The sequence below is a fragment of the Acipenser ruthenus genome, chromosome 37 (assembly GCF_902713425.1).
Source record: "Acipenser ruthenus chromosome 37, fAciRut3.2 maternal haplotype, whole genome shotgun sequence".
NCBI classification, from domain to species: Eukaryota; Metazoa; Chordata; class Actinopteri; order Acipenseriformes; family Acipenseridae; genus Acipenser; species Acipenser ruthenus.
In genome coordinates this window covers 2,035,979-2,059,026 of record NC_081225.1, presented here as the reverse complement: position 1 = coordinate 2,059,026, position 23,048 = coordinate 2,035,979, and the positions used below count along the sequence as shown (strand labels likewise).

Here is a 23,048-nt window from a genome sequence, read left to right as displayed (position 1 = left end):
TCAGAGGTCAATGGCGTACATCTGGTTGTACTTGTTGTCAATCACATGACTCTGCAAATTTCCAGACATGCAAACACATTAGGGTGACAGACTGCCTCTACTTGGAGACTAGGGGGTGAACTATGCAGCAACTGCTGCAAAGTCACTCTTCATAGTACCTTGTCTGTTTTATGTCTCATCCAAAAAGGACAGAGCACATGGAGGTTAAGTGACTTGCTCTGGGTCACAGCGAGTCAGTGGCGGAGCCAGGAACACCCCCTTGTCTTTAACCACCAAGCCTCCACAGATAGGCATGGAAACCCAACCGGAGGGTCCAGACCCTGGCTAAGTTACCTTGCGATATCCTCCCACAGCGCCAAAGGGAATGCTGATTTTCACCGCAGTGCTGTTGACTAGCAGCTGGTATCCCCGGCTAGTAGCAGTGATCTCATCTAGGGGCCTCCCCTCCACTCCCATCTTGATCTGCTTATCCACGAACTTGGTGGGATGCAGGACCAGCGGGGAGAGGAGCCTCGGGGTGACCCAGCTCAGGTAGGTGCCATCGAAGACAGAGGGGTCTAGAGAGAAAAATTGGTGGGGGGGGGGGGGGGGGAGAGGAATTTAACCAAATTGATAAACTGGCTATTTATGCAAATGTCACACTACATTTTAGACCACTTCTGTTGGAAACAAAATCAAGAGTATTACAGGTTAGGAGAAACCAACTACATGTAGAGATGCCAGTTAAGGCACCAAGCATCCCATCCTGAAAATGGACAGTGGCAGTTAAAAGGGTTAATAGGTTATGGAAGAATGAGATTTCCACATGCAATGCCACCAGGGGTCCAAGTGTTGCTATTGCAGCCAGGTCAGGTCACATGTACAAAGCATGGGACTGATCCATTTAAAGTTCCTAGCTCAGAAAGCTTGCAGACTCCCTTAGCTGTCCTCTAGCACTGCGGTGCGGCTCAGCTCAGGGAATGCTTGCAGACACACTGCTGGCTCTCTTCTAGGATTGCTGTGCTCAGCTACTCACTCTTAGCGCAGGCAGCTGACGTGTCCACCAATAGCAGCATCCACCTCTGCTTGTAGAACACAGTGGCTCGGATGGCTTCCACCGGGATCCCTGCCACCTGAGGATAGAGAAGAGCGTTGGAGCAGAGACCAGGACGAGCCTCGCATCTCACTGGCTCTTCAAGACCCACCAGTTTACACTGCACCTGCAGATCTACCTCTACCATGCACTGGACTTCACCTCACCATCATGTTACTGGATCTTCAGCAAATGCATTACCAGGTCACTGTAGATACAAGTTGTAATGCCAACACATTGCATCTTAGTTCATACTGTATTTCAGTAGTAGTTGCACTTACTGTATTCAAATATTAATCATGCATTACAACACTGTACTGCCTCAACACCCGTTAAACCTTGGATAAAGGCAACTGCCAAATAGTAATCTTGGATTCCTACTCCAAAAAACACTTAGCCTATTTCAGGGTGATTACATGTTAAATCGTGAACAAATTATTAAATTCGACTAGATTAAATTATTTAAAAATTCAGAAAGGCAGTTATACCCAATAGTCAATCCAGCAAGTTAATGTAGGGGTTTCTTACTATAAAGTTTCTTGCAAACAGATTTCCTAGCTTTAAAATCTGTCAGCATTAATTCTAAGCTCAAAACACCTAGATTTCATTTGGCCTTTCACTAGCAAGCAGATTGGAGCTCTTTTGGCTTTATGTATATTTCTGTAGTGTCCTGGGATGCTTTCACATGGACACTATATAAAAATGAAACCAGTTTTGTATTACTAGTATTTTAAAAGTTCTCACCATGACCACCTCTGACTTTGCCATGCCGTAGGGCGATCTGAAGACGACGCGGCTGGTTGTGGAGTTGATGAAGTACCCCTCGGTACGGGCGTCTGTGGCGTTCATGGTTTTAGGGGGCATCCCGGTCTGGTGGAACACGACCTGCCACTCGGACATCACTGCTTCCTGGGCCTGCAGTGCAACACAAAGAAAGCCAGCTGAGAACCAGAGCCATTCAGATAGACAATGGAAAAAGAGGTGCACTTACAGAGCCTGTCCACAAGAGGCAGTGCAAGCTCTACAGAAACAAACATCTACACCAGGAAGTGTCAAACTCCAGTCCGAGGGCCTTCATTCAGACTTAAGCTCTCAATTAACTTGATCTAATTGTGTTCAATTGGATAGGCTTAAAAAGTCTTACAGATGGCGATTTCAAAAGTGCACTTGATTCAAGGTACACTACCTATAAAAAACATTGAGGCTGGGAAAGTAGTGTTAGTGTCCAATTAAATGAGACCAATTATGAGAGCTTGGGGTTGGACGGAAGCCATAAGACACTGCTGCCCTCCAGGAACAGAGTTGGACACCCCTGCTCTACACCTCTGTCCCAGTTGAAAGGTCACTCACTATGGAGAGTGCTGCTTCCCAGTCTTCCTTTGCCAGTCCTTCCTGAGCGATAACTGGAACATTCTTCCTGACAGACACCTGGGGCAGGAGGGTGGAGGTTAGAACAGCAGGGATGGGAGCAAGACTCCTGTTGCATAGCAGTGCGAACCATTCCTGGTTTTGCCAAGAGCTTGTTACCTATATACCGTGGCTAGTCAAGTTCATATTAAACCCTGGAATGGGTGAATCTGCTATGCAACAGGAGTCATTTCCACCCCTACAAATCACCAGGGTGTGATTAATCCATCAGATGATCAACTGCTCAATAAAGCACCCAGATGAAACCCCCTAGTTTTAGGGGCAGTGGGTTTCCACCCCACCTCCATGTAGTTCTCCTCACAGACGACCTCACGAGGGTTCCAGGGACTCTCAGTGCTGCAGGACAGGGAGAAGGGGTAGACAGTCTCTCTACCCAGAGAGTCCATTCTCACAAAGCGGTACTGGAGAACATACGAGACATCATTCTAGAGAGAACGGAGAAAGAGCGATTCAATACTGGAGAATCCTTCACAAGCGGCACACATGGAAAGAAGAACTAGCAAACAGGACGGTTCATCACCAGGCTGGGGGACAACCCCATTGCCTTTTAAAAGCTCAAGCCCCTCCACCAAGTCCTTTAAAAAGGAATTGGAGACCATTGTTGCGATTGCTCATCTGCTTTTCATTGGAAGCCAATTTAACTGACCAACAAAACAGCAATTGAATGTGTGGCCAATGTGAACAGATTTTAACAAGACTGCCAACTGCAATGGGTCTAGATTTGTTGGAATTCGTCAACAGCAGGATTTAAATAAAGAAATGGGCACGGTAGTGTTACTGCAGTGCTGACAGCGACAGCGTGACAACGGCTTAGACTGACCATGAGGTTTATCCAGACAAAATGCTTGCCTTTTTATGACGGAGTTTATTAATACAAGACCAAGAGTTTACCGGACTCAAAATGCCAAAACGCAGTGGAATGACCCCACGACCAGCAACCCTACACGCAGACTGAACAACTTACAAGCGCCTCAACTTACCAATGACGTCGAAGCGGAAGCTGCCGCCGGCAAACCTGCCATTGGTCGACATCCAGAAGTACCGATCCCGACACTCCGTCACGAAGTTTCCTAAATTTAGATAATCAGAGTCGCACCTTTATCTAAACACCATTAAATAAAACCACACAATCCAAGAGAACACTACTGTAACTGACAAAGTGAAAACTAGCTTTCTTTATTAACTACAACGTCTCAGATGCCGAAACATTGTAGCCAACTGATTAGCAGCAGCCCTGGACTCATTATCTAATGTAACATTGTCAGGCAGCCCAATGTTAGTGTTGATTGAAGTTTGTGAAGCCAGGACACACGGATCACATGAAGCAAAGTGATGATATTATATCGGGGAGGATACAGGGTGTTCTTCGGGCAATGTTTATCTACCTGACACGTCCTGAGCGACCACGCCAGCAGGCAAAAACACGCACAGCCAGGCAACTCTGCAAATACAAAATAATAACGCCATGAACATGGACATGAATTCTTACACATCAGGTACGGTAGTGTGCTGCAGCCAGACCGCTGAAGTGGAGAGCTAGTTCAAATCGACTGCAAATAATAAAATACATAAATAAAAGCTCAGCTCACCCTAAAAGCAGCCAAAACCCCATCTCGATACGATTGCACCGCCGATCAACAAGGACTCCCTGGCGCTCACAACAGAGACACGCCGCTATCCTCGCTTGCTGGGTCGCGGCGCGCCCCGGGGTTTATAAAGCCTCAGAATCGCCTCGCTTCGGCGCACACGCGCCCTGCCGAGCGCACCCGAGTGTGATGACGTCAATGAGTCACCACGTGGTGTCTGAACGCGTGCTGATCGCGTGTCATTAAATGTATAGAGGACCGGGGAAGCTAGCTAATGCTATTATTATTATTATTATTATTATTATTATTATTATTTCATGGCTGTTTAATTCAATGAATCACGCCATTCCGGCTCATGTTCCCTCTTGAGCTGGAAGCGCGCAGTGGCTCTGATTGCTTGATTCATCGCATCTGCCGCTGCTGTCTCCATTGGGCGCCGATCCCAGCTCGATATATTCGGGGGGTTCGTGTTGAAAGATGTCTGTGGTGTGGAGATGTCGTGGTTATGGGGCAGCGTGGAGGACACGGACACTGGCACGCACTCTCTTCTTAAGGTCTTTATAAAAATACTTTCTTTCGGTTTCAGTTGGTAATCGCATAATGTAACGAGTGGTATTTGTCTTGTCAATTAAATGAGGAGCATCTGGAAGATTCAAACTGAAATGAAAACGTGTTTTTTGTGGAAGTCAGCTGTAGTGTATCGATCGCTGGTAACATTCAAATGTTAGCCTCATTTTTAATGTTAGTGCACATATAACACATGCCAATAATGGTTATTTTATTTATGCCCACTGAGCAGAAATGAAATAACTAAATCTAAATTGAATAAACATAAAACTTTTGAAGATAGGACCTGTGTTTTCAGACATCTTCAGCGTCTTCCTGGTTGTTAGGGTGTCCAGCATCTCTCAGAAGAGTTTTAAGGAGGCGTGTTTATTATTATTATTATTATTATTATTATTAAAGCTATACCACTGAATATGTGTTTTCTTTTTTGCTTGCATGGATACAAAACCTAAATAAATACACTACCGGTCAAAAGTTTTAGAACACCCCCATTTTTCCAGTTTTCATTGAAATTTAAGCAGTTCAAGTCCAGTGAATAACCTGAAATGGTACAAAGGTAAGCAGTAAACTGCCAGAGGTGAAAAAAAAAAGTTTAGGTTACCAAAAACTGAAAAATAATGTACATTTCAGAGTTATACAAAAAGGCCTTTTTCAGGGAACAAGTACTGCAAAGTTGATGCTAACAATTCCTACAGGTGTCCCAACTTTTGTTGATTACTTACAAACCCTCTGTCTGTATAAAAGCAGTGTTGGAACAGACTGTGTTACTACACCCTCTTAAGCATTATTTGGACAGTATTGTACTGCAGGAAGTAGTATATCGCTCTCATAATGGTGAGAAAAAGGCAATTAACAAAGGAAGACAGACAGACCATTATAACCCTTAAAAGTGTAGGTCTTTACTTTAGATAGTATAGATAGTCAATGGCAGTTTGTTTCTATATATAGATACAGTATAACGTGCGTTTGTAAATAAAATATCGATGTTCTGTGATCATTTAAAAGCTAAACCCACCTCCGCAGTAGGATCACAATTATCCTGGTATTTTGGATCAAAGTAATCCTGATCTCCTCTTTAAATTCTGAAAAACCCAATTTCAACATTTAATCATGATTAAAAATGCGATCGTATTACCAAAACGAAATCCAGATCACAATAATCCCGATCGCATTTTGATGTTTTGAAAAACCCAATTGCACAATATAATCCAGATCAAACGCGGAAATCCGATTAGCAAAGTTTTGAAAAACCGGCGCCAGGCTATAGGGCGCATCCTGCACTCCACTCGGGAGACCCCACAGGTAACATATATAAAAGATAAACAAGACAAACTTAAAACAAGTCCTGCAACAAAGCAATTATCTGGGTCGTTACTTTTTTTATTTGTTTGAAAGTAAAGATATATGAAAGCATGATAACCTTTATGTACAAAAATCTTCACTAATATACAATTGAGCAAGAACTGTACAGTATTAAAAGTGAAAATAAATCAAGGTAAATAAAGTCCATTCATTTAGTTCAGTAAATTATGAATGTATTTAATTTACTTTTACCAAATATATAGGCTATCCTTCAGCATTGCTAATCCTCAGAAATTGATGTTTCTCTGTCCAGTGGGGAAGACAAACAGCATTACTCTCCTCAGCCAGTGTGGAGAGGAAACCGTGCTTCCTTGCACCAATAGGGATACAATGAGCGTTAAACTATTACACCAACACGAAACCAAAAATTCAGAGCTCAAGATCAGAATCTCAGAATGAGGATGACCAAGATGAACGACTCAAAAATTCAAAACATATAATTCCTGAGAATTCTTAGCTGGCTGCCTTCACCTGTCAAAATACTGTTTGTCTCAACTAATCGTGTAGCACTGACAGTTATTAAAATAACACGCTGGCAAACGGAAGGTTGTATGTTCAAATCCCAGATTATACCAGACCTTTTATTGTATTCATATAAAGATTTTTCTGCAAGCAAATGCTCAATTTAAAAAAAAAATAATAATAATAATAATTTAATCTAATTGATAGATGCTACAATAAATACAGTCCCCAGTATATTTCCATGTTGAGAAAACAAGTCAATGGTCATTAAACATGGATGTTCTGTACTATACAGATGGGTGGATAAATGTGACTGGGGTCTGTAAAAGACAGCTGAACAAGAAAAAGGAGATGGACATTTTTACCTTCCTTTAGCAACTTATTTCTATTGCTGTACGAAAAAATAGCTGTGCTGGATAGATAGTCAATGGCAGTTTGTTTCTATATAGATACATAAGAAAATATATAGGTGCAATAAAACTACCGTTCCTCTCGATCTAGATTTGACTGCTTGAGGCAGGGTTGAATAGTATTGGGGCTACCAGACATCCACAGAAAATTCCCAGGCAGAAACCATAAAATCATTTACAGAGAGGATGGTATAAAATGGGAAAACCTTGCCAAGCTTACTCTGAAATAACTGGGATCCAGCAAGACCCGACATCAGCTCCTAGGAACAGGATGAGCAGATTGACCTCATCTGCAAGTGAAGTTTCTGTAGATCTCATACCTTGCATGCAGAATTGGAGATTTAAAGATGCGCGCCATTCCCTTAAATTAGACCCATTAAGTTTACTGAACCTGATCATTCAGATCCTGACTGGATACCCATTTACACCACACCCGGCTGCAATGCGTCAATTTGACTAGAGACCACACACTAGTAACCTTTACCCCTTTAAAAGGGGAAGGGACAGGTGTCCCACAATAATGATGCTAACTTTTTGAAAGGAGGTGCACATAGCAGCTTGGGTTTAAAAGTGTACAGACAGGTTGAGTCGAGTTGTCAGTTTCCTCCTTGTGATCCGAGTTCCTCTCAATGTATTAAGAAACCGTTTGAACAAAGTGCTCGATTCCTTGTGTACCTTCAGGGTACAAGTGTGTGAAAAGCAAGCAATGGGAGGACACGAGACTCAAATATGAAGATCTTTATTAGATTAGAGCAAGTTTAACATCTTCTGGATCCGACAGCAAGAGCAACAAGAAAGGCGAGCAGAACTCCAAGGAGAGCGGCCACCACGCCCAGCACCGGCACGAAGAGGGACAGAGGGGAGGAGTCTGAAACTGAACAAGACAGAGTGAGCACTAGGACCCAGGGGGAGCCACAAGACACACCCACCCATATAGGCAGCATTGCCTAGCAACTCAGATGACCTACACAAATTACCATGGAGTTCCTGAAAGTACAATTGAACACCATCTGTATTTATGATTTTTACAATGTTAATTCATGTCTTCAGAACCAGAAATAGTTTTGACTCAAACTGCTGTGCCCTTAATTTAAGGCAGTCAAGTCTGATGTGCCCGTAAATCAGACCAGTAAAGTGTCGTGCTGGCCACAAAACAAATACTGATGAGGCATCACAGGAATGGAAAGGACTCCCAATCCAGAACACTTTGATCCATTCCTGGTTTCACTAAGAGTTTAGTAAGACACACCTGAGCTTGTTACCTATACACCGTCCAATCAAGCTTATAATAAAACTGCTTCAAAATAATCCTGGTGCTCCTTTACCACCATCTAGTGGGATAGGACTGCAAATACTAGAAGCCATGGTCAGTTATTTAGCAGGACACTTAACCAAAGCAACCTGGAGCCTAGGGGGTGAACTGTGCATCAACTGCTGCAGCCCCCGATGATGGGACCTCTGTTTCACATCTTATCCTAAAGGATGGAGCATGAGCAGGTAAAAATGACTTGCTCAGGGTCAGAGTCCATGGCAGTGCCGGGATTTGAACCTCCTGGTGTGAAGTCCCTTTAGAACACAAAGCCTCCCATATTGAAGTGTTTTAGTGATTTCACTCCTATTGGGTACTTCACAGCATCAAATCCAGATTGAAAATTCAATGACTAGGATATCCAACAGAAGTCTCTCAAAAGTCTCACCTGCTGTTTTAAGGTCCACAACTCCTCCTTCTGGTACCAATTGGACTGGCCCGGCAGAAGCATAGCCTCGAATCTGGCTGTACTGATCAACACTACGGGCTGAGAGAAAACCAAACACACAAAAGCTTGAGACCAGTAATCCAGGGTACAGACATGAGAATGTCAGCTCTGAGGTTTGATTTTAGAAATCAGATGTTCTTTGGAGTCACTATACTGTAACCAATGTTCATGTTTGGATTAGTTTACTTCAATTTTAAAATTTCAGCCTATACACTCAATTGCAGCTCTACCTACAAGCACGCCAAGTAGAAAGGATTTAAATAACTCGCAGAATATATATATAAAATGAATAAATAAAAAAACCTCCAGCTTGTATTCAGGACTGCCAGTGCTTACCAGATCTCTTTTCTCCAGGTACACAAGTCTTATTGCAGGTATCCTCCAGGTTATGATCACAAACTACAGCCATGCAATGGAAATACACCTGGGGAGGAGGAGAGGAGGGAGAGGCAGCTCTTGGAGCAGAGGAACAGGAACACACTGCCACACGGTCTGAAGTTCATAGTGAATTAATACCTTTCCTATTGCTTGCTGTTACTGAAGTTTAATAAAAGCATTCATATTAACTGACCAATTGCATGCAGTGAATTGTTCTGGGTGATCACAGAATCAGGGGAGCCCCTTCATGCAGGGTCACTAACCTGTCTCCAGAAGGCAGGGTCCTTGCTAGACTGCTGTGCCTGGACCTCAAGCCTCTGGAGGTGGGGGGAGGTCCTGGCTGGCACTGGGTGGAACAGAGTCCTGTAGGAATCTCCAGTGACCAGGCAGCTGCAGAGAGGAACACAGTCACTGCAAGCCTGCATTGGAAGCACAGCTGAATGGACTGCACTAGCAGAGAGGGCAAGAGGCAGCAAACAGTTTAAAAGCACAAGGGCAGAGTTAGGAGGGGAGCAAGTGAAGACACATGTAGACTATAGACCAGTGCATACTAAAACCCAATAGGTGCCATTCCTCTTTACAGACAGTTCATGCAAATGTGTGCAGGTCAGTTGCACTGTACAAATGCAAGCAAGGCAATTTCACTTTGAGGAGGAGGCTCCACTCATTCCCACAGGAATCCCAATGCAGACAGCTGTGGGATTACAGTCCTGGGCAAGACTGAACCTCAGGAGGAAACTTACAATACATCTGCAAGGATGGAAACAAGACTCCTATTGCTTAGCAGTGCCTCCCATTCCAGGTGAAGAAGAGCTCCATAGTCACAGTATGTATAGGCAACAAGCTCAGGTACATAGTAAACTCATAACAGTTGAACTGGTTATTTTACACTGTGGCTAAAATCAAGCCTGTAACACCTAGAATGGGTTAAACTGCTATGCAATTGGAGTCCGATTCCCATGCCTGCATCTCCCAGTAGAGAGCGTCTCAACGCAGTGTGGAAGAGCATTGACATCAATTGGCAGAGAAGGGCAAGTGGGAGAAAGGCAGCTTTCCTTGCTGTGACGTTAAGGTTTCATTCAATATCCATCATGTTAAAGGAATGGCATGAGCCCAGAGTATCTGCACAGCCCACCCCCTCACCCGTCAGTGACCAGGTCCCATTGAGGGCTGGCGTCCAGTTCAGGGGTCAGTGTGGCCCAGCAGTCCTGCAGGAGGAGGCGGTCAGCCAGGCTGTGGGGGTTCAGGAGCTCAACCTGCAGGAACAGGGGCTCCAGCAGAGACTGGGACACAGGGAACGCAGAGTAGAACTGGGAGTAGCTCACATCTGCAGGGAGAGAAAAAAAGGTCATCTTCTGCCATGCTTGTAAAGCTCTGGAGTCATTACAGGTAGAGCTACCATTGCTGGCTGTTAACTATTGCACAGAAACTTCAGTGAGCCTTTACGTTCACAGAATTTTAGCTACAAACTACTGCATCCTGTTTTGAGAACAGAACAGTTACATGTGTTCCCTTAATCTGCAACATTTCACACTGGCTAGTTTTAAAATGGATTTAGGGCTTCAGTCTATAAAAACACATCATAAAAGCATCTAAAGGCCTATTTTTGCAGAATTGTTACATCATAATTAAAGAAATACAAAGTGGCCTGTCCTCAAACAGCACATAATGGGTTAACCAATCTACAGGTGTGATCAATCAATAATCTATTAAAGCCCCTAGTTTGGATTGTGTTACTCTGGTAGTGTGGACAGGGGAGCGCGTACGAAGAGTTTAATTCAGGCTGTCCTACCTCTAGCAAGACGGGCTTTCAGATTCAAGACATCTCTGCTTCTCTTGTCACCTAGAAGAGGAACAAATAAAGCAACATCCATTCAATGCCACAGCTGCAAGCAAGTCCATACGGTATTTGACTAGAACCGTACAGGATTAGTACACTGGCAATTCAATATTTCATAATGATTTTATAAATGACCCGCCCTCCAGATACAAGCAAATGCCACAGGATGCATGGACAGCCACTGCCATTAAACCAGCTTTTAATAAGTGCCATTGTAAATGGAAACAAGGACAGCTTATTCTGGTTTTGAAGTGTTAATGTACAGCTTTATTTAATAAATCTTAAAAGGCAGAGCACACCCGACAAAGGCAGATTAAGCCACACCCCCACCTACCACTGTAGTAGGCAGACTTGAGCTGCACGGTCCCCTCTCCTTTAGCAGTGAAGGATCCAGGGGCTGGAACCAGCTTCCTCTCAGCAAAGATCTTCCTGGAGTCACTCACTGGGTACCGGCAACGGATAGTCAGCCTACAAAGAGGGTGTTGACAGCGCTGGGACAGTTTACAGACAGAGGAGGCCAGCCTATCCAAGCTCATCCGGTTTCTAGAAGCCGACTGATCTCAGAACTTCAAGCTGGGTCTTACAAGGAGCCAGCCGACTCTGCCTCAACACAAGGTAACCCTAGGCAGCCCATTCCATCCCCTCACTGCTGTGTGTCTCCTTCCCTCTTAATTCACCTCCACTTCATTTACACTGTCCTCAAAAGCAGTAACTCACTGCCTCCTAAATTTTAAAACTTCAAGCATCCATTCACACACAATAAGTGATCTACAGCCAAAGCTTTGCATAACCTAGAATTTCAGGTTTGAAAATTAAATTGATCATGGAAAGAGAAACTACACCACACTGCAAGTCTACTGGAAGCCACAGTAGTAAAGTATTCCCCGTTCGATTTCAGAAGGTCACATTTTCTCAATTGGTCAGTTTGCAGCAATTTAGTTGAACAAACCTACAGTACCATGTAGAGTCTGCCATGCCCAAAACATATGACAATACTCCCTTAACTCTCCATTTTGACACTTTAAATTTCACAGCTGCAGAGGTTTGTTGCACATTATTCTTTATTGCATTGGACAGTCATAACCTACATTAGTTTAGCTGGACATGAAGCTAAACCACTACAAGTTACTTGTTAAGTATATGGATAGCAGTATTCAATATGTTATCATAACAAGCAGGTTTCATTCGACTATGAAGCTAGAGGAGTTCATTTTATAGGGAGACGCTACTTTCCCATAGCTGTAGTGTTGCACATCTTGTTGAACACTCCGGGGCTCCTTGCATAACCCTGATCCCTCCTCCACTCACCTGTACTCAGAATCCCTGGTGATGACGGGAGCATTGGCTGGGAACAGCTCCCGACTATAGATGACTTCATTCTCGTAGACCAGGTAGTTATTATCAATCTGAAAACATAGCAGCCAGGTAAATCAAGCCAACTAGCAAGTATGTAAACATGAACCAATAGAACAGACAAGCAGAGTCTTCAAAGACTAAAGCAACTGCAAACATGCATGGTGAACTGAGCTACTATTTAATCCAGCTTCTTCCAACATGTTACACAGATCATTAATGGGAGTCCCCCACTCAAATTTCCATAGAAACAGACCCATCTAGACCAGGGCTGCTCAACCCCTGGGAATTGGGATCCCAGGGTCTTTTGGTTTTCGTTCCAATGAACGTCTAAGTGACTAAACCAATGAAGACCCAACTTCTAGAACCAATAGAAAACCACCACATGCTTCAGCACTGCAATAGGAGGCAAGGGCCGTCTGATATGTCCCAAGATTAAGGAATAGCATTCAGAGATAAGCCCATCACCTTGCTCCTGGTCCCACAGGTGTTGACCCGGAAAGTGAACAGGGCCCGGTCTGAGGTAGCCTCCGTGGGCCTGCAGTTCTGATCCAGCAGGGTGGTCCTGGCAAGATTCACGGGCGGTACAGGAGCCATGGGGACCACCAGCACTGACATCACTCCATTAGGCATGCACACTGGAGCAGAGAACAAAGCATGCAGACTTCACCCATTAACAATGGAATCTTACAAATTCAGAACACGGGCTGCATGTCTGCAACTGGATATTGAAGATTTATTCAATTCTTAGTTGTGGCTACAAGCTGCTGCTTTCTGTTTTAATGCAAGTCAAGTTAAAAACATGCCTAAAATTTGAACAGTCAAGTTTCATGCAAGCTATGAAGCACAACATAGAAAACAGAGCTTCACAACGGGTAGGAAAGAACACCAATAAATGGATCATTTAGACTTCTGTTTCTTATTTTATATTGAAGTGTCACAAAAGCATCCGAAGGGCTAGATTTGTAGAATTAGTTACAATTAGACAACTAGTGGTTACAGTAATGATGAGAATTAACAGGTAGCCGTTCAAATATAGGGCAGTAGCGCATCCTCAAATGAAGACAATGGCAGTTCAAGTTCAACCCTCACCACTGGTATACCAAAAATCAGGGTAGAATCAACCAGTCCTGGAGTGTCCAGTCAGTCCTGGAGGGCCAATTCACAACAGGCAAAATGAGTCAACTACTTGAAGGTGTGAATTGAGGTTACATTAATATTTTTAGAACAAGGTTGGAACAAAGACCAGGAGTGGAAGGGCCAACCCTGATCGAGTTTATCATTCAGCAGATGCTTTTATCCAAAGAGACTTCAAACCAACATGTGAACTATGCAACTCCAGGGACCTCGGTTTTCCATCTCATCTGAAGGACTAAGCACAAGCTTAAATGACTGTCAGGGTCACAGCGGGTCAGTGGCTGAACCAGGAACCCCCCCCCCCCTTGAAGAGCAAAGCCACCCTTACCCAGCATCTCGTTGGTTGGGAACGGGCAGCGCTGTTCAAACCTGTCCTCCTCCTTCAGGCTCTTCATATCTCGGAGAATCAACACCACTTTACCAATAAGCCCCCTCAGAGTGATGTCCTTAGAGAGAAGCATGGAGGAGTCACTTGGACTGTACTTGTAGATCTCCCTCCTCCTACTGTGCACTGGATCTGCCCGACCCAAGCACCACATTCCTGGATCCTCCTCTAATGTACTATTGTCCTTTTAGATATAACTTGCGCTTAATATTTAGATAGTCTTGCATTGGAACCCTGCAAGTCACCTTGGATACAGGAGAACAGCAAAACGCTAGCTCCGGCTGACAGCTACTAAACGCCGCATTCTGATCCCAGGAACAAATAGGAATATACGTAGTTGTTGGAGATAGGATGGCTCTAATCCATGAAGGACCTGAAGTTATTAACAAGTAGGGCTAGCTCTTAAACCCCCATTGATACACCCGACCATACAATGGCAGCCACAGCCCTGCTAGTGGGAATTTGCCAGGCAGATCCAGGACCGAGACTCTTACCTCATAGATGTAGCCAATACTAAAGAGCGGCAACTCCACTCTGATCTTGGGCTGGCTGGTCATGGTGTAGCCTCGGCGAGCCACCAGTTCTGGGGTTAGAGGCTCTTCCCCAATGCAAAGCTCCCACTGGTAGTCCATGTTGCCTGGGGTCACTTCAAACACAATGCTGGTGTTTGTACAAATGCCTTTGACATCAGGATGGACTGGGGAAGGAAGGGAGAGGGAGTCAAGGGCTGGAACCAGTCTACCCCAAGACTGAATGAAACTGCTTGCAGAGGGCAGGCAATGGAACAGCACTGGGCTCAGGAGAATGCAGTTCTGAACAGGGGTTGTTGGCAGTGAAGACACATCTGTAGCTTCAACTAGCCAGACCTCCAACCAGATCCAGAAAACTGCCAAAGAAGAACAGTGCATCCAAGTCAAGCGCAGCCATTATTCTAGTTCAGTTCTACCAACTGGAATTCCCACAGACAGCCACGTTACTTACCAACATCCTGAACGTCACACACGATCGTGGCTGGGTGGAAATAGGGCTCGTTTACAGGGATGATGTTCAAAGTGTAGTTGATGTTCAACAGGTATCGTCTGTAATTATCACCAATGTACTGCAAGAGAAGAGGTATTAACAGGGATGGGCCAACTGCTGTGCAACTAATTAAACCTGACCTTTCCCAAATTATATTACCCCCTCACGGGAGCAGTGCCCCCCAACAGCCCTGGAGAAATAAAGGTTAGGGGTTGTTGTGCTAACCAGCTGTTTACACCCAGGAGCTCCACCATGGACATCAAGCTATGGGGCCACACTGGAGAATGGACTGTAGGAGTCTGCTTGATGTTACTGGGTGCCTGGCCGGTAAGGGGTGGGGTCAGACTGCCCAACCGCTGGGGGAAATAAGGGCCAATGCTCCTCTAATCAAGGAGTAGCAACTTGGCACAGCCAGGAACCTGCACTCCTGACTAATCCCTCACCAAGGTGAATTACTAAAGAAAATCCTACACAAGACCAGCCTCTGGACTAGACCGCTACAGCCTGCAGATGCATGGCAAAAATTAAAGCCTATGCTTAAAACCAGGCAGGCTTTCACCCTCACCTGCTCCGGGATGAGGGGGTGAGCGAAAGGGACCTTCAGGACAAAATCCTTGGTGCTGTTAGGGTGCTTGACCTCAATGATCTTCACGCCTCTGTTCTCAGCCTCAGGAAGGGTAAGGGGAACCCCGTTGATGGTCAGATTTTTCAGCTCCACATCCGGCTTGAAGTTACCAAGGGTCACCGTGAAGCCCTTCTCACTCGGGATGGTGTCTGAGAAAAGACATGGAGAGGTTGAGCAAGAATATACCTGAACAAGGAGAGTTCTGAACCCCAGGACTGGGTGCAGCAGCAGGGCTAGTGTCAGTTTCTAACCCTGCTCACACCACTCTGTACTCTCAAAAGGTTACTCCAACAGTGCAAGGCTCTGGTGGGCAGGTACTTACTGTTCACCACATAGGGGGTCTCAGGGAGGTAGGGGGAGCGGACTGGCTTGAAGGAGCGGTGCTGGGTCATCTCCCACAGGTCATCGGCCCATTGGTGCTCCAGAAAGAGGTCAATGGCGTACATCTGGTTGTACTTGTTGTCAATCACATGACTCTGCAAATTTCCAGACATGCAAACACATTAGGGTGACAGACTGCCTCTACTTGGAGACTAGGGGGTGAACTATGCAGCAACTGCTGCAAAGTCACTCTTCATAGTACCTTGTCTGTTTTATGTCTCATCCAAAAAGGACAGAGCACATGGAGGTTAAGTGACTTGCTCTGGGTCACAGCGAGTCAGTGGCGGAGCCAGGAACACCCCCTTGTCTTTAACCACCAAGCCTCCACAGATAGGCATGGAAACCCAACCGGAGGGTCCAGACCCTGGCTAAGTTACCTTGCGATATCCTCCCACAGCGCCAAAGGGAATGCTGATTTTCACCGCAGTGCTGTTGACTAGCAGCTGGTATCCCCGGCTAGTAGCAGTGATCTCATCCAGGGGCCTCCCCTCCACTCCCATCTTGATCTGCTTATCCACAAACTTGGTGGGATGCAGGACCAGCGGGGAGAGGAGCCTCGGGGTGACCCAGCTCAGGTAGGTGCCATCGAAGACAGAGGGGTCTAGAGAGACAAATTGGGGGGGGGGGGGGGGGGGGGAGGGAGGGAGGGAGGAATAGAACCAAATTGATAAACTGGCTATTTATGCAAATGTCACACTACATTTAGACCACTGCTGTTGGAAACAAACTCAAGAGTATTACAGGTTAGGAGATACCAACTACATGTAGATATGCCAGTTAAGGCACCAAGTATCCCAAAATGGAGGACAATAGCAGTTAAAGGGTTAATGGGTTATGGAAGAATGAGATTTCCACATGCAATGCCACCAGGGGTCAAAGTGTTGCTATTGCAGCCAGGTCAGGTCACACATCTACAATGCATGGGACTGATCCATTTAAAGTTCCTAGCTCAGAAAGCTTGCAGACTCCCTTAGCTGTCCTCTAGCACTGCGGTGCGGCTCAGCTCAGGGAATGCTTGCAGACACACTGCTGGCTCTCCTCTAGGATTGCTGTGCTCAGCTACTCACTCTTAGTGCAGGCAGCTGAAGTGTCCACCAATAGCAGCATCCACCTCTGCTTGTAGAACACAGTGGCTCTGATGGCTTCCACTGGGATCCCTGCCACCTGAGGATAGAGGAGAGCGTTGGAGCAGAGACCAGGACGAGCCTCGCATCTCACTGGCTCCTCAAGACCCACCCGTTTACACTGCACCTGCAGATCTACCTCTACCATGCATGGACTTCACCTCAGCATCCTGTTACTGGATCTTCAGCAAATGCATTACCAGGTCACTGTAGATACAATTTGTAATGCAAACTCATTGCATCTTAGTTCATACTGTATTTCATTAGTAGTTGCACTTACTGTATTCAAATATTAATCATGCATTACAACACTGTACTGCCTCAACACCCGTTAAACCTTGGATAAAGGCAACTGCCAAATAGTAATCTTGGATTCCTACTCCAAAAAACAGCCTATTTCAGGGTGATTACATGTTAAATTGTGAACAAATTATTAAATTCGACTAGATTACATTTTTATTTACTCCTAGGTCATAAGCAAAAGTCAGAAAGGCAGTTATACCCAATAGTCAATCCAGCAAGTTAATGTAGGGGTTTCTTACTATAAATAGTTTCTTGCAAACAGATTTCCTAGCTTTAAAATCTGTCAGCATTAATTCTAAGCTCAAAACACCTAGATTTCATTTGGCCTTTCACTAGCAAGCAGATTGGAGCTCTTTTGGCTTTATGTATATTTCTGTAGTGTCCTGGGATGCTTTCACACGGACACTATATAAAAATGACACCAGTTTGGTATTACTGGTATTTTAAAAGTTCTCACCATCACCACCTCTGACTTTGCCATGCCGTAGGGCGATCTGAAGACGACGCGGCTGGTTGTGGAGTTGATGAAGTACCCCTCGGTACGGGCGTCTGTGGCGTTCATGGTTTTAGGGGGCATCCCGGTCTGGTGGAACACGACCTGCCACTCGGACATCACTGCTTCCTGGGCCTGCAGTGCAACACAAAGAAAGCCAGCTGAGAACCAGAGCCATTCAGATAGACAATGGAAAAAGTGCAGTTACAGAGCCTGTCCACAAGAGGCAGTGCAAGCTCTACAGAAACAAACATCTACACCAGGAAGTGTCAAACTCCAGTACGAGGGCCTTCATTCAGACTTAAGCTCTCAATTAACTTGATCTAATTGTGTTCAATTGGATAGGTTTAAAAAGTCTTACAGATGGCGATTTCAAAAGTGCACTTGATTCAAGGTACACTACCTATAAAAACATTGAGGCTGGGAAAGTAGTGTTAGTGTCCAATTAAATAATCAGACCAATTACGAGAGCTTGGGGTGGGACGAAAGCCAGAAGACACTGCTGCCCTCCAGGAGATGAGCTGGACACCCCTGCTCTACACCTCTTTCCTAGTTGAAAGGCCACTCACTATGGAGAGTGCTGCTTCCCAGTCTTCCTTTGCCAGTCCTTCCTGAGCGATAACTGGAACATTCTTCCTGACAGACACCTGGGGCAGGAGGGTGGAGGTTAGAACAGCAGGGATGGGAGCAAGACTCCTGTTGCATAGCAGTGCGAACCATTCCTGGTTTTGCCAGGAGCTTGTTACCTGTATACCATGGCTAGTCAAGTTCATATTAAACCTGGAATGGGTGAATCTGCTATGCAACAGGAGTCTCATTTCCACCCCTAAAAATCACCAGGGTGTGATTAATCCATCAGATGATCAATTGCTCAATAGAAAGCACCCAGATGAAACCCCCTAGTTTTAGGGGCAGTGGGTTTCCACCCCACCTCCATGTAGTTCTCCTCACAGACGATCTCACGAGGGTTCCAGGGACTCTCAGTGCTGCAGGACAGGGAGAAGGGGTAGACAGTCTCTCTACCCAGAGAGTCCATTCTCACAAAGCGGTACTGGAGAACATACGAGACATCATTCTAGAGAGAACGGAGAAAGAGCGATTCAATACTGGAGAATCCTTCACAAGCGGCACACATGGATAGAAGAACTAGCAAACAGGGCGGTTCATCACCAGGCTGGGGGACAACCCCATTGCCTTTTAAAAGCTCAAGCCCCTCCACCAAGTCCTTTAAAAAGGAACTGGAGACCATTGTTCAACTGCTTTTCATTGGAAGCCAATTTAATTGACCAACAGACAGCAATTGAATGTGTGGCCAATGTGAACGGATTTTAACAAGACTGCCAATTGCAATGGGTCCAGAATTGATGGAATTCATCAACAGCAGGATTTAAATAAAGAAATGGGCACGGTAGTGTTACTGCAGTGCTGTACTCACCATGCTCTGCACGTGACAGGCCAAGAACGACGCTCTGAAGATCAGGTCCCCGGGGAGGTTGAAGGAATAGGTGAACCCGCACGTCGCTGCGTAGCTGTCATTCAGCGGGTGAATACCGTTTCCATCTGGAGGGAGAGACACGAGAAACATTGCAACACACGTCACCAAGCAACTCCCATAGGGATCGACATAGCTGACTGTACACAGGAGGACAGAACCCAACCCATTCAGTACCAACTACAAGAAAAGCACATTTATGTAGTTTGTTACATTCTGAAAATCAATATTTATTTCCTGCGTTTTGGCTACAAACTGCTGTGTCCTATTTTGAGGAAAGTCAGGATCGATGTGTTCCAGTAAATCAGAGCAGTGAAATTTCACACCAGCTATGAAGCTTAATAAAGAATTGAGAATGATCACCGAGGAGGGGAACAGCATGAAATGTAACTTCAGTTTATTATATTGAGGTGTGAAAAGCACCCAGGGGGGAAAGGAAGAGTCAGGGTTATTATTCAAATATTGTATTTAAATAGTATTTTATTAAGAGGCCTTCTTGTATTCTACGAGCTTCTGTGCAATGGGCTACATGAAGCAAGCTACTGATCAAACAAGACAGGAAGGCAACGTGTTTAAAATAAACATGGTTTAATTAAAAGTAGAAAAAAGTGTGACTTGGTATGTAAAACAAACTGAAAATGCATTTCAAAACAGACAAGAGATTCATTGATCAGGTTGCAGCTATCCGATATCTGTATTTCTGTTGAATCAAATTTAATTTGAATTGGGATTTCAAAGTCCTGATATAATAATCTTTATTTTATATAGCGTCTTTCATAAATAAAGCACTTAACAAAAGTGAAAAACAAAAACACTTAACAGTTAATTTAAAAATACAAGGACAATAAGTCATAAGAATGCCAATTTAAATAAGTGAGTTTTGAGGTGAGATTTAAAAAACACAAGAAACAGAGACTCAATCATGGATCTCAGAAGGAAGTGTGTCCCACCGCCCAGGAGGAAACAGCCCCGTCACCCACTGTACACAATTTAGTCAGGGAGACAACCATGAGGCCGGCATCAGAGGACCGCACGACTAGGAGTGTAGGTGGTAACTAACTCTGACATGCAAGAGGGACAGAGACCCCTACTGGCTTTAAAAAGTCAACAGCAGTACTTTGTGGTCAGTGCGGTATTTGACCGGTAACCAGTGTAATGATTTCAGTATGGGGATTATGTGAACACCAGAGCGAGACCTCGTCAGCACCCTAGCTGCAGAATTCTGAACATACTGGAGCTTCTGAAGGGTATTCTTTGACACCCCAGTAAGGAAGGCATTACAATGGTCAAGCCTGGAGGATACAAACATGTAAAAGCTTTTCTGCAGCAGACAGCGACAAGACAGGGCGCAGCCGAGCAATGTTCTTTAGATGGAAAAAGGACAACTTGGTGATATTCCGAACATGCGGCAATATGCTTCAAATCAAACCCCCGGTGCGTTTATTTGTAAATGGAGACACTTTTGGGGGATGCAACATGCAAGGCTGAGCCCTATGCGCGTGAAGGGGTTTGCACCTCGGGGAAATCACCACTCCAGCGACAGCGTGACAACGGCTTAGACTGACCATGAGGTTTATCCAGACAAAATGCTTGCCTTTTTATGACGGAGTTTATTAATACAAGACCAAGAGTTTACCGGACTCAAAATGCCAAAACGCAGTGGAATGCCCCACAACCAACCCTACACGCAGACTGAACAACTTACAAGCGCCTCAACTTACCAATGACGTCGAAGCGGAAGCTGCCGCCGGCAAACCTGCCATTGGTCGACATCCAGAAGTACCGATCCCGACACTCCGTCACGAAGTTTCCTGAATTTAGATAATCAGAGTCGCTCCTTTATCTAAACACCATTAAATAAAACCACACAATCCAAGAGAACAGTACTGTAACTGACAAAGTGAAAACTAGCTTTCTTTATTAACTACAAACGTCTCAGAAGCCGAAACATTGTAGCCAACTGATTAGCAGCAGCCCTGGACTCATTATCTAATGTAACATTGTCAGGCAGCCCAATGTTAGTGTTGATTGAAGTTTGTGAAGCCAGGACACACCAATCACATGAAGGAAAGTGATGATATTATATCGGGGAAGCTACAGGGTGTTCTTCGGGCAATGTTTATCTACCTGACACGTCCTGAGCGACCACGCCAGCAGGCAAAAACACGCACAGCCAGACAACTCTGCAAATACAAAATAATAACGCCATGAACATGGATATGAATTCTTACACATCAGGTACGGTAGTGTGCTGCAGCCACACCGCTAAAGTGGAGAGCTAGTTCAAATCGACTGCAAATAATAAAATACATAAATAAAAGCTCAGCTCACCCTAAAAGCAGCCAAAACCCCATCTCGATACGATTGCACCGCCGATCAACAAGGACTCCCTGGCGCTCACAACAGAGACACGCCGCTATCCTCGCTTGCTGGGTCGCGGCGCGCCCCGGGGTTTATAAAGCCTCAGAATCGCCTCGCTTCGGCGCACACGCGCCCTGCCGAGCGCACCCGAGTGTGATGACGTCAATGAGTCACCACGTGGTGTCTGAACGCGTGCTGATCGCGTGTCATTAAATGTATAGAGGACCGGGGAAGCTAGCTAATGCTATTATTATTATTATTATTATTATTATTATTATTATTATTATTATTATTATTATTATTATTATTATTTCATGGCTGTTTAATTCAATGAATCACGCCATTCCGGCTCATGTTCCCTCTTGAGCTGGAAGCGCGCAGTGGCTCTGATTGCTTGATTCATCGCATCTGCCGCTGCTGTCTCCATTGGGCGCCGATCCCAGCTCGATATATTCGGGGGGTTCGTGTTGAAAGATATCTGTGGTGTGGAGATGTCGTGGTTATGGGGCAGCGTGGAGGACACGGACACTGGCCCGCACTCTCTTTATATGGTCTTTATAAAAATACTTTCTTTCGGTTTCAGTTGGTAATCGCATAATGTAAAGAGTGGTATTTGTCTTGTCAATTAAATGAGGAGCACCTGGAAGATTCAAACTGAAATGAAAACGTGTTTTTTGTGGAAGTCAGCTGTAGTGCATGGAACGCTGGTAACATTCAAATGTTAGCCTCATTTTTAATGTTAGTGCACATATAACACATGCCAATAATGGTTATTTTATTTATGCCCACTTAGCAGAAATGAAATAACTAAATCTAAATTGAATAAACATAAAACTTTTGAAGAAAGGACCTGTGTTTTCAGACATCTTCAGCGTCTTCCTGGTTGTTAGGGTGTCCAGCATCTCTCAGAAGAGTTTTAAGGAGGCGTGTGTGGTGTCTATTATTATTATTATTATTATTATTATTATTATTATTATTATTATTATTATTAAAGCTATACCACTGAATATGTGTTTTCTTTTTTGCTTGCATGGATACAAAACCTAAATAAATACACTACCGGTCAAAAGTTTTAGAACAATGTGGCTGGCATCGTTTAGAATCATTCAACGTGGCTGGCATCGTTTAGAATCATTCAACGTGGCTGGCATCGTTTAGAATCATTCAACGTGCTGGCATCGTTTATAATCATTCAACGTGGCTGGCATCGTTTAGAATCATTCAACGTGCTGGCATCGTTTAGAATCATTCAACGTGGCTGGCATCGTTTAGAATCATTCAACGTCGCTGGCATCGTTTAGAATCATTCAACGTGGCTGGCATCGTTTAGAATCATTCAATGTGGCTGGCATCGTTTAGAATCATTCAACGTCGCTGGCATCGTTTATAATCATTCAACGTCGCTGGCATCGTTTAGAATCATTCAATGTGGCTGGCATCGTTTAGAATCATTCAATGTGGCTGGCATCGTTTATAATCATTCAACGTCGCTGGCATCGTTTAGAATCATTC

The 23,048-nt window shown here is 44.7% G+C and overlaps 2 protein-coding genes and 1 long non-coding RNA gene across 3 annotated transcripts; all 3 read right to left on the bottom strand.

The window, feature by feature from the left end:
* LOC131706749 (uncharacterized) lies at positions 1–2,949 on the bottom strand. The gene is made up of 6 exons (XM_059008435.1): positions 2,782–2,949; positions 2,423–2,500; positions 1,817–1,987; positions 1,016–1,112; positions 334–557; positions 1–51 (listed from the first exon to the last, which is right to left on the bottom strand). Exons 1-6 carry the CDS (start codon positions 2,884–2,886, stop codon positions 1–3), a joined length of 726 nt encoding a protein of 241 aa, XP_058864418.1. The 5' UTR covers positions 2,887–2,949.
* Positions 2,950–3,480: 531 nt separating this feature from the next.
* Positions 3,481–4,294, bottom strand: LOC131706831 (uncharacterized). The gene is made up of 3 exons (XR_009310832.1): positions 4,090–4,294; positions 3,886–3,941; positions 3,481–3,570 (listed from the first exon to the last, which is right to left on the bottom strand). It is a non-coding gene; the product is annotated as an uncharacterized LOC131706831 (long non-coding RNA).
* Positions 4,295–7,645: 3,351 nt separating this feature from the next.
* Positions 7,646–21,624, bottom strand: LOC131706748 (uncharacterized). The gene is made up of 23 exons (XM_059008434.1): positions 21,507–21,624; positions 21,303–21,358; positions 20,897–20,986; positions 19,119–19,243; positions 18,615–18,758; positions 18,253–18,330; positions 17,648–17,818; positions 16,831–16,927; positions 16,141–16,364; positions 15,705–15,858; positions 15,323–15,531; positions 14,719–14,836; positions 14,232–14,434; positions 13,681–13,798; positions 12,684–12,853; positions 12,171–12,268; positions 11,197–11,330; positions 10,815–10,865; positions 10,166–10,349; positions 9,286–9,412; positions 8,981–9,068; positions 8,585–8,683; positions 7,646–7,755 (listed from the first exon to the last, which is right to left on the bottom strand). Exons 1-23 carry the CDS (start codon positions 21,527–21,529, stop codon positions 7,646–7,648), a joined length of 2,871 nt encoding a protein of 956 aa, XP_058864417.1. The 5' UTR covers positions 21,530–21,624.
* Positions 21,625–23,048: the final 1,424 nt, after the last annotated feature.

Excerpts from the sequence above, each read along its gene's own strand:
- LOC131706749 (XM_059008435.1), bottom strand. The coding sequence starts at position 2,886 with ATGGACTCTCTGGGTAGAGAGACTGTCTACCCCTTCTCCCTGTCCTGC. Across the intron at positions 1,113-1,816 it reads CAAAGTCAGAGGTGGTCATG|GTGGCAGGGATCCCGGTGGA; the intron begins GTGAGAACTTTT and ends CTCTATCCTCAG. Across the intron at positions 52-333 it reads CTGTGGGAGGATATCGCAAG|AGTCATGTGATTGACAACAA; the intron begins GTAACTTAGCCA and ends GGAAATTTGCAG.
- LOC131706748 (XM_059008434.1), bottom strand. The coding sequence starts at position 21,529 with ATGGGGTTTTGGCTGCTTTTAGG. Across the intron at positions 16,928-17,647 it reads CAAAGTCAGAGGTGGTGATG|GTGGCAGGGATCCCAGTGGA; the intron begins GTGAGAACTTTT and ends CTCTATCCTCAG. Across the intron at positions 13,799-14,231 it reads GTATTGGCTACATCTATGAG|GACATCACTCTGAGGGGGCT; the intron begins GTAAGAGTCTCG and ends CTTCTCTCTAAG.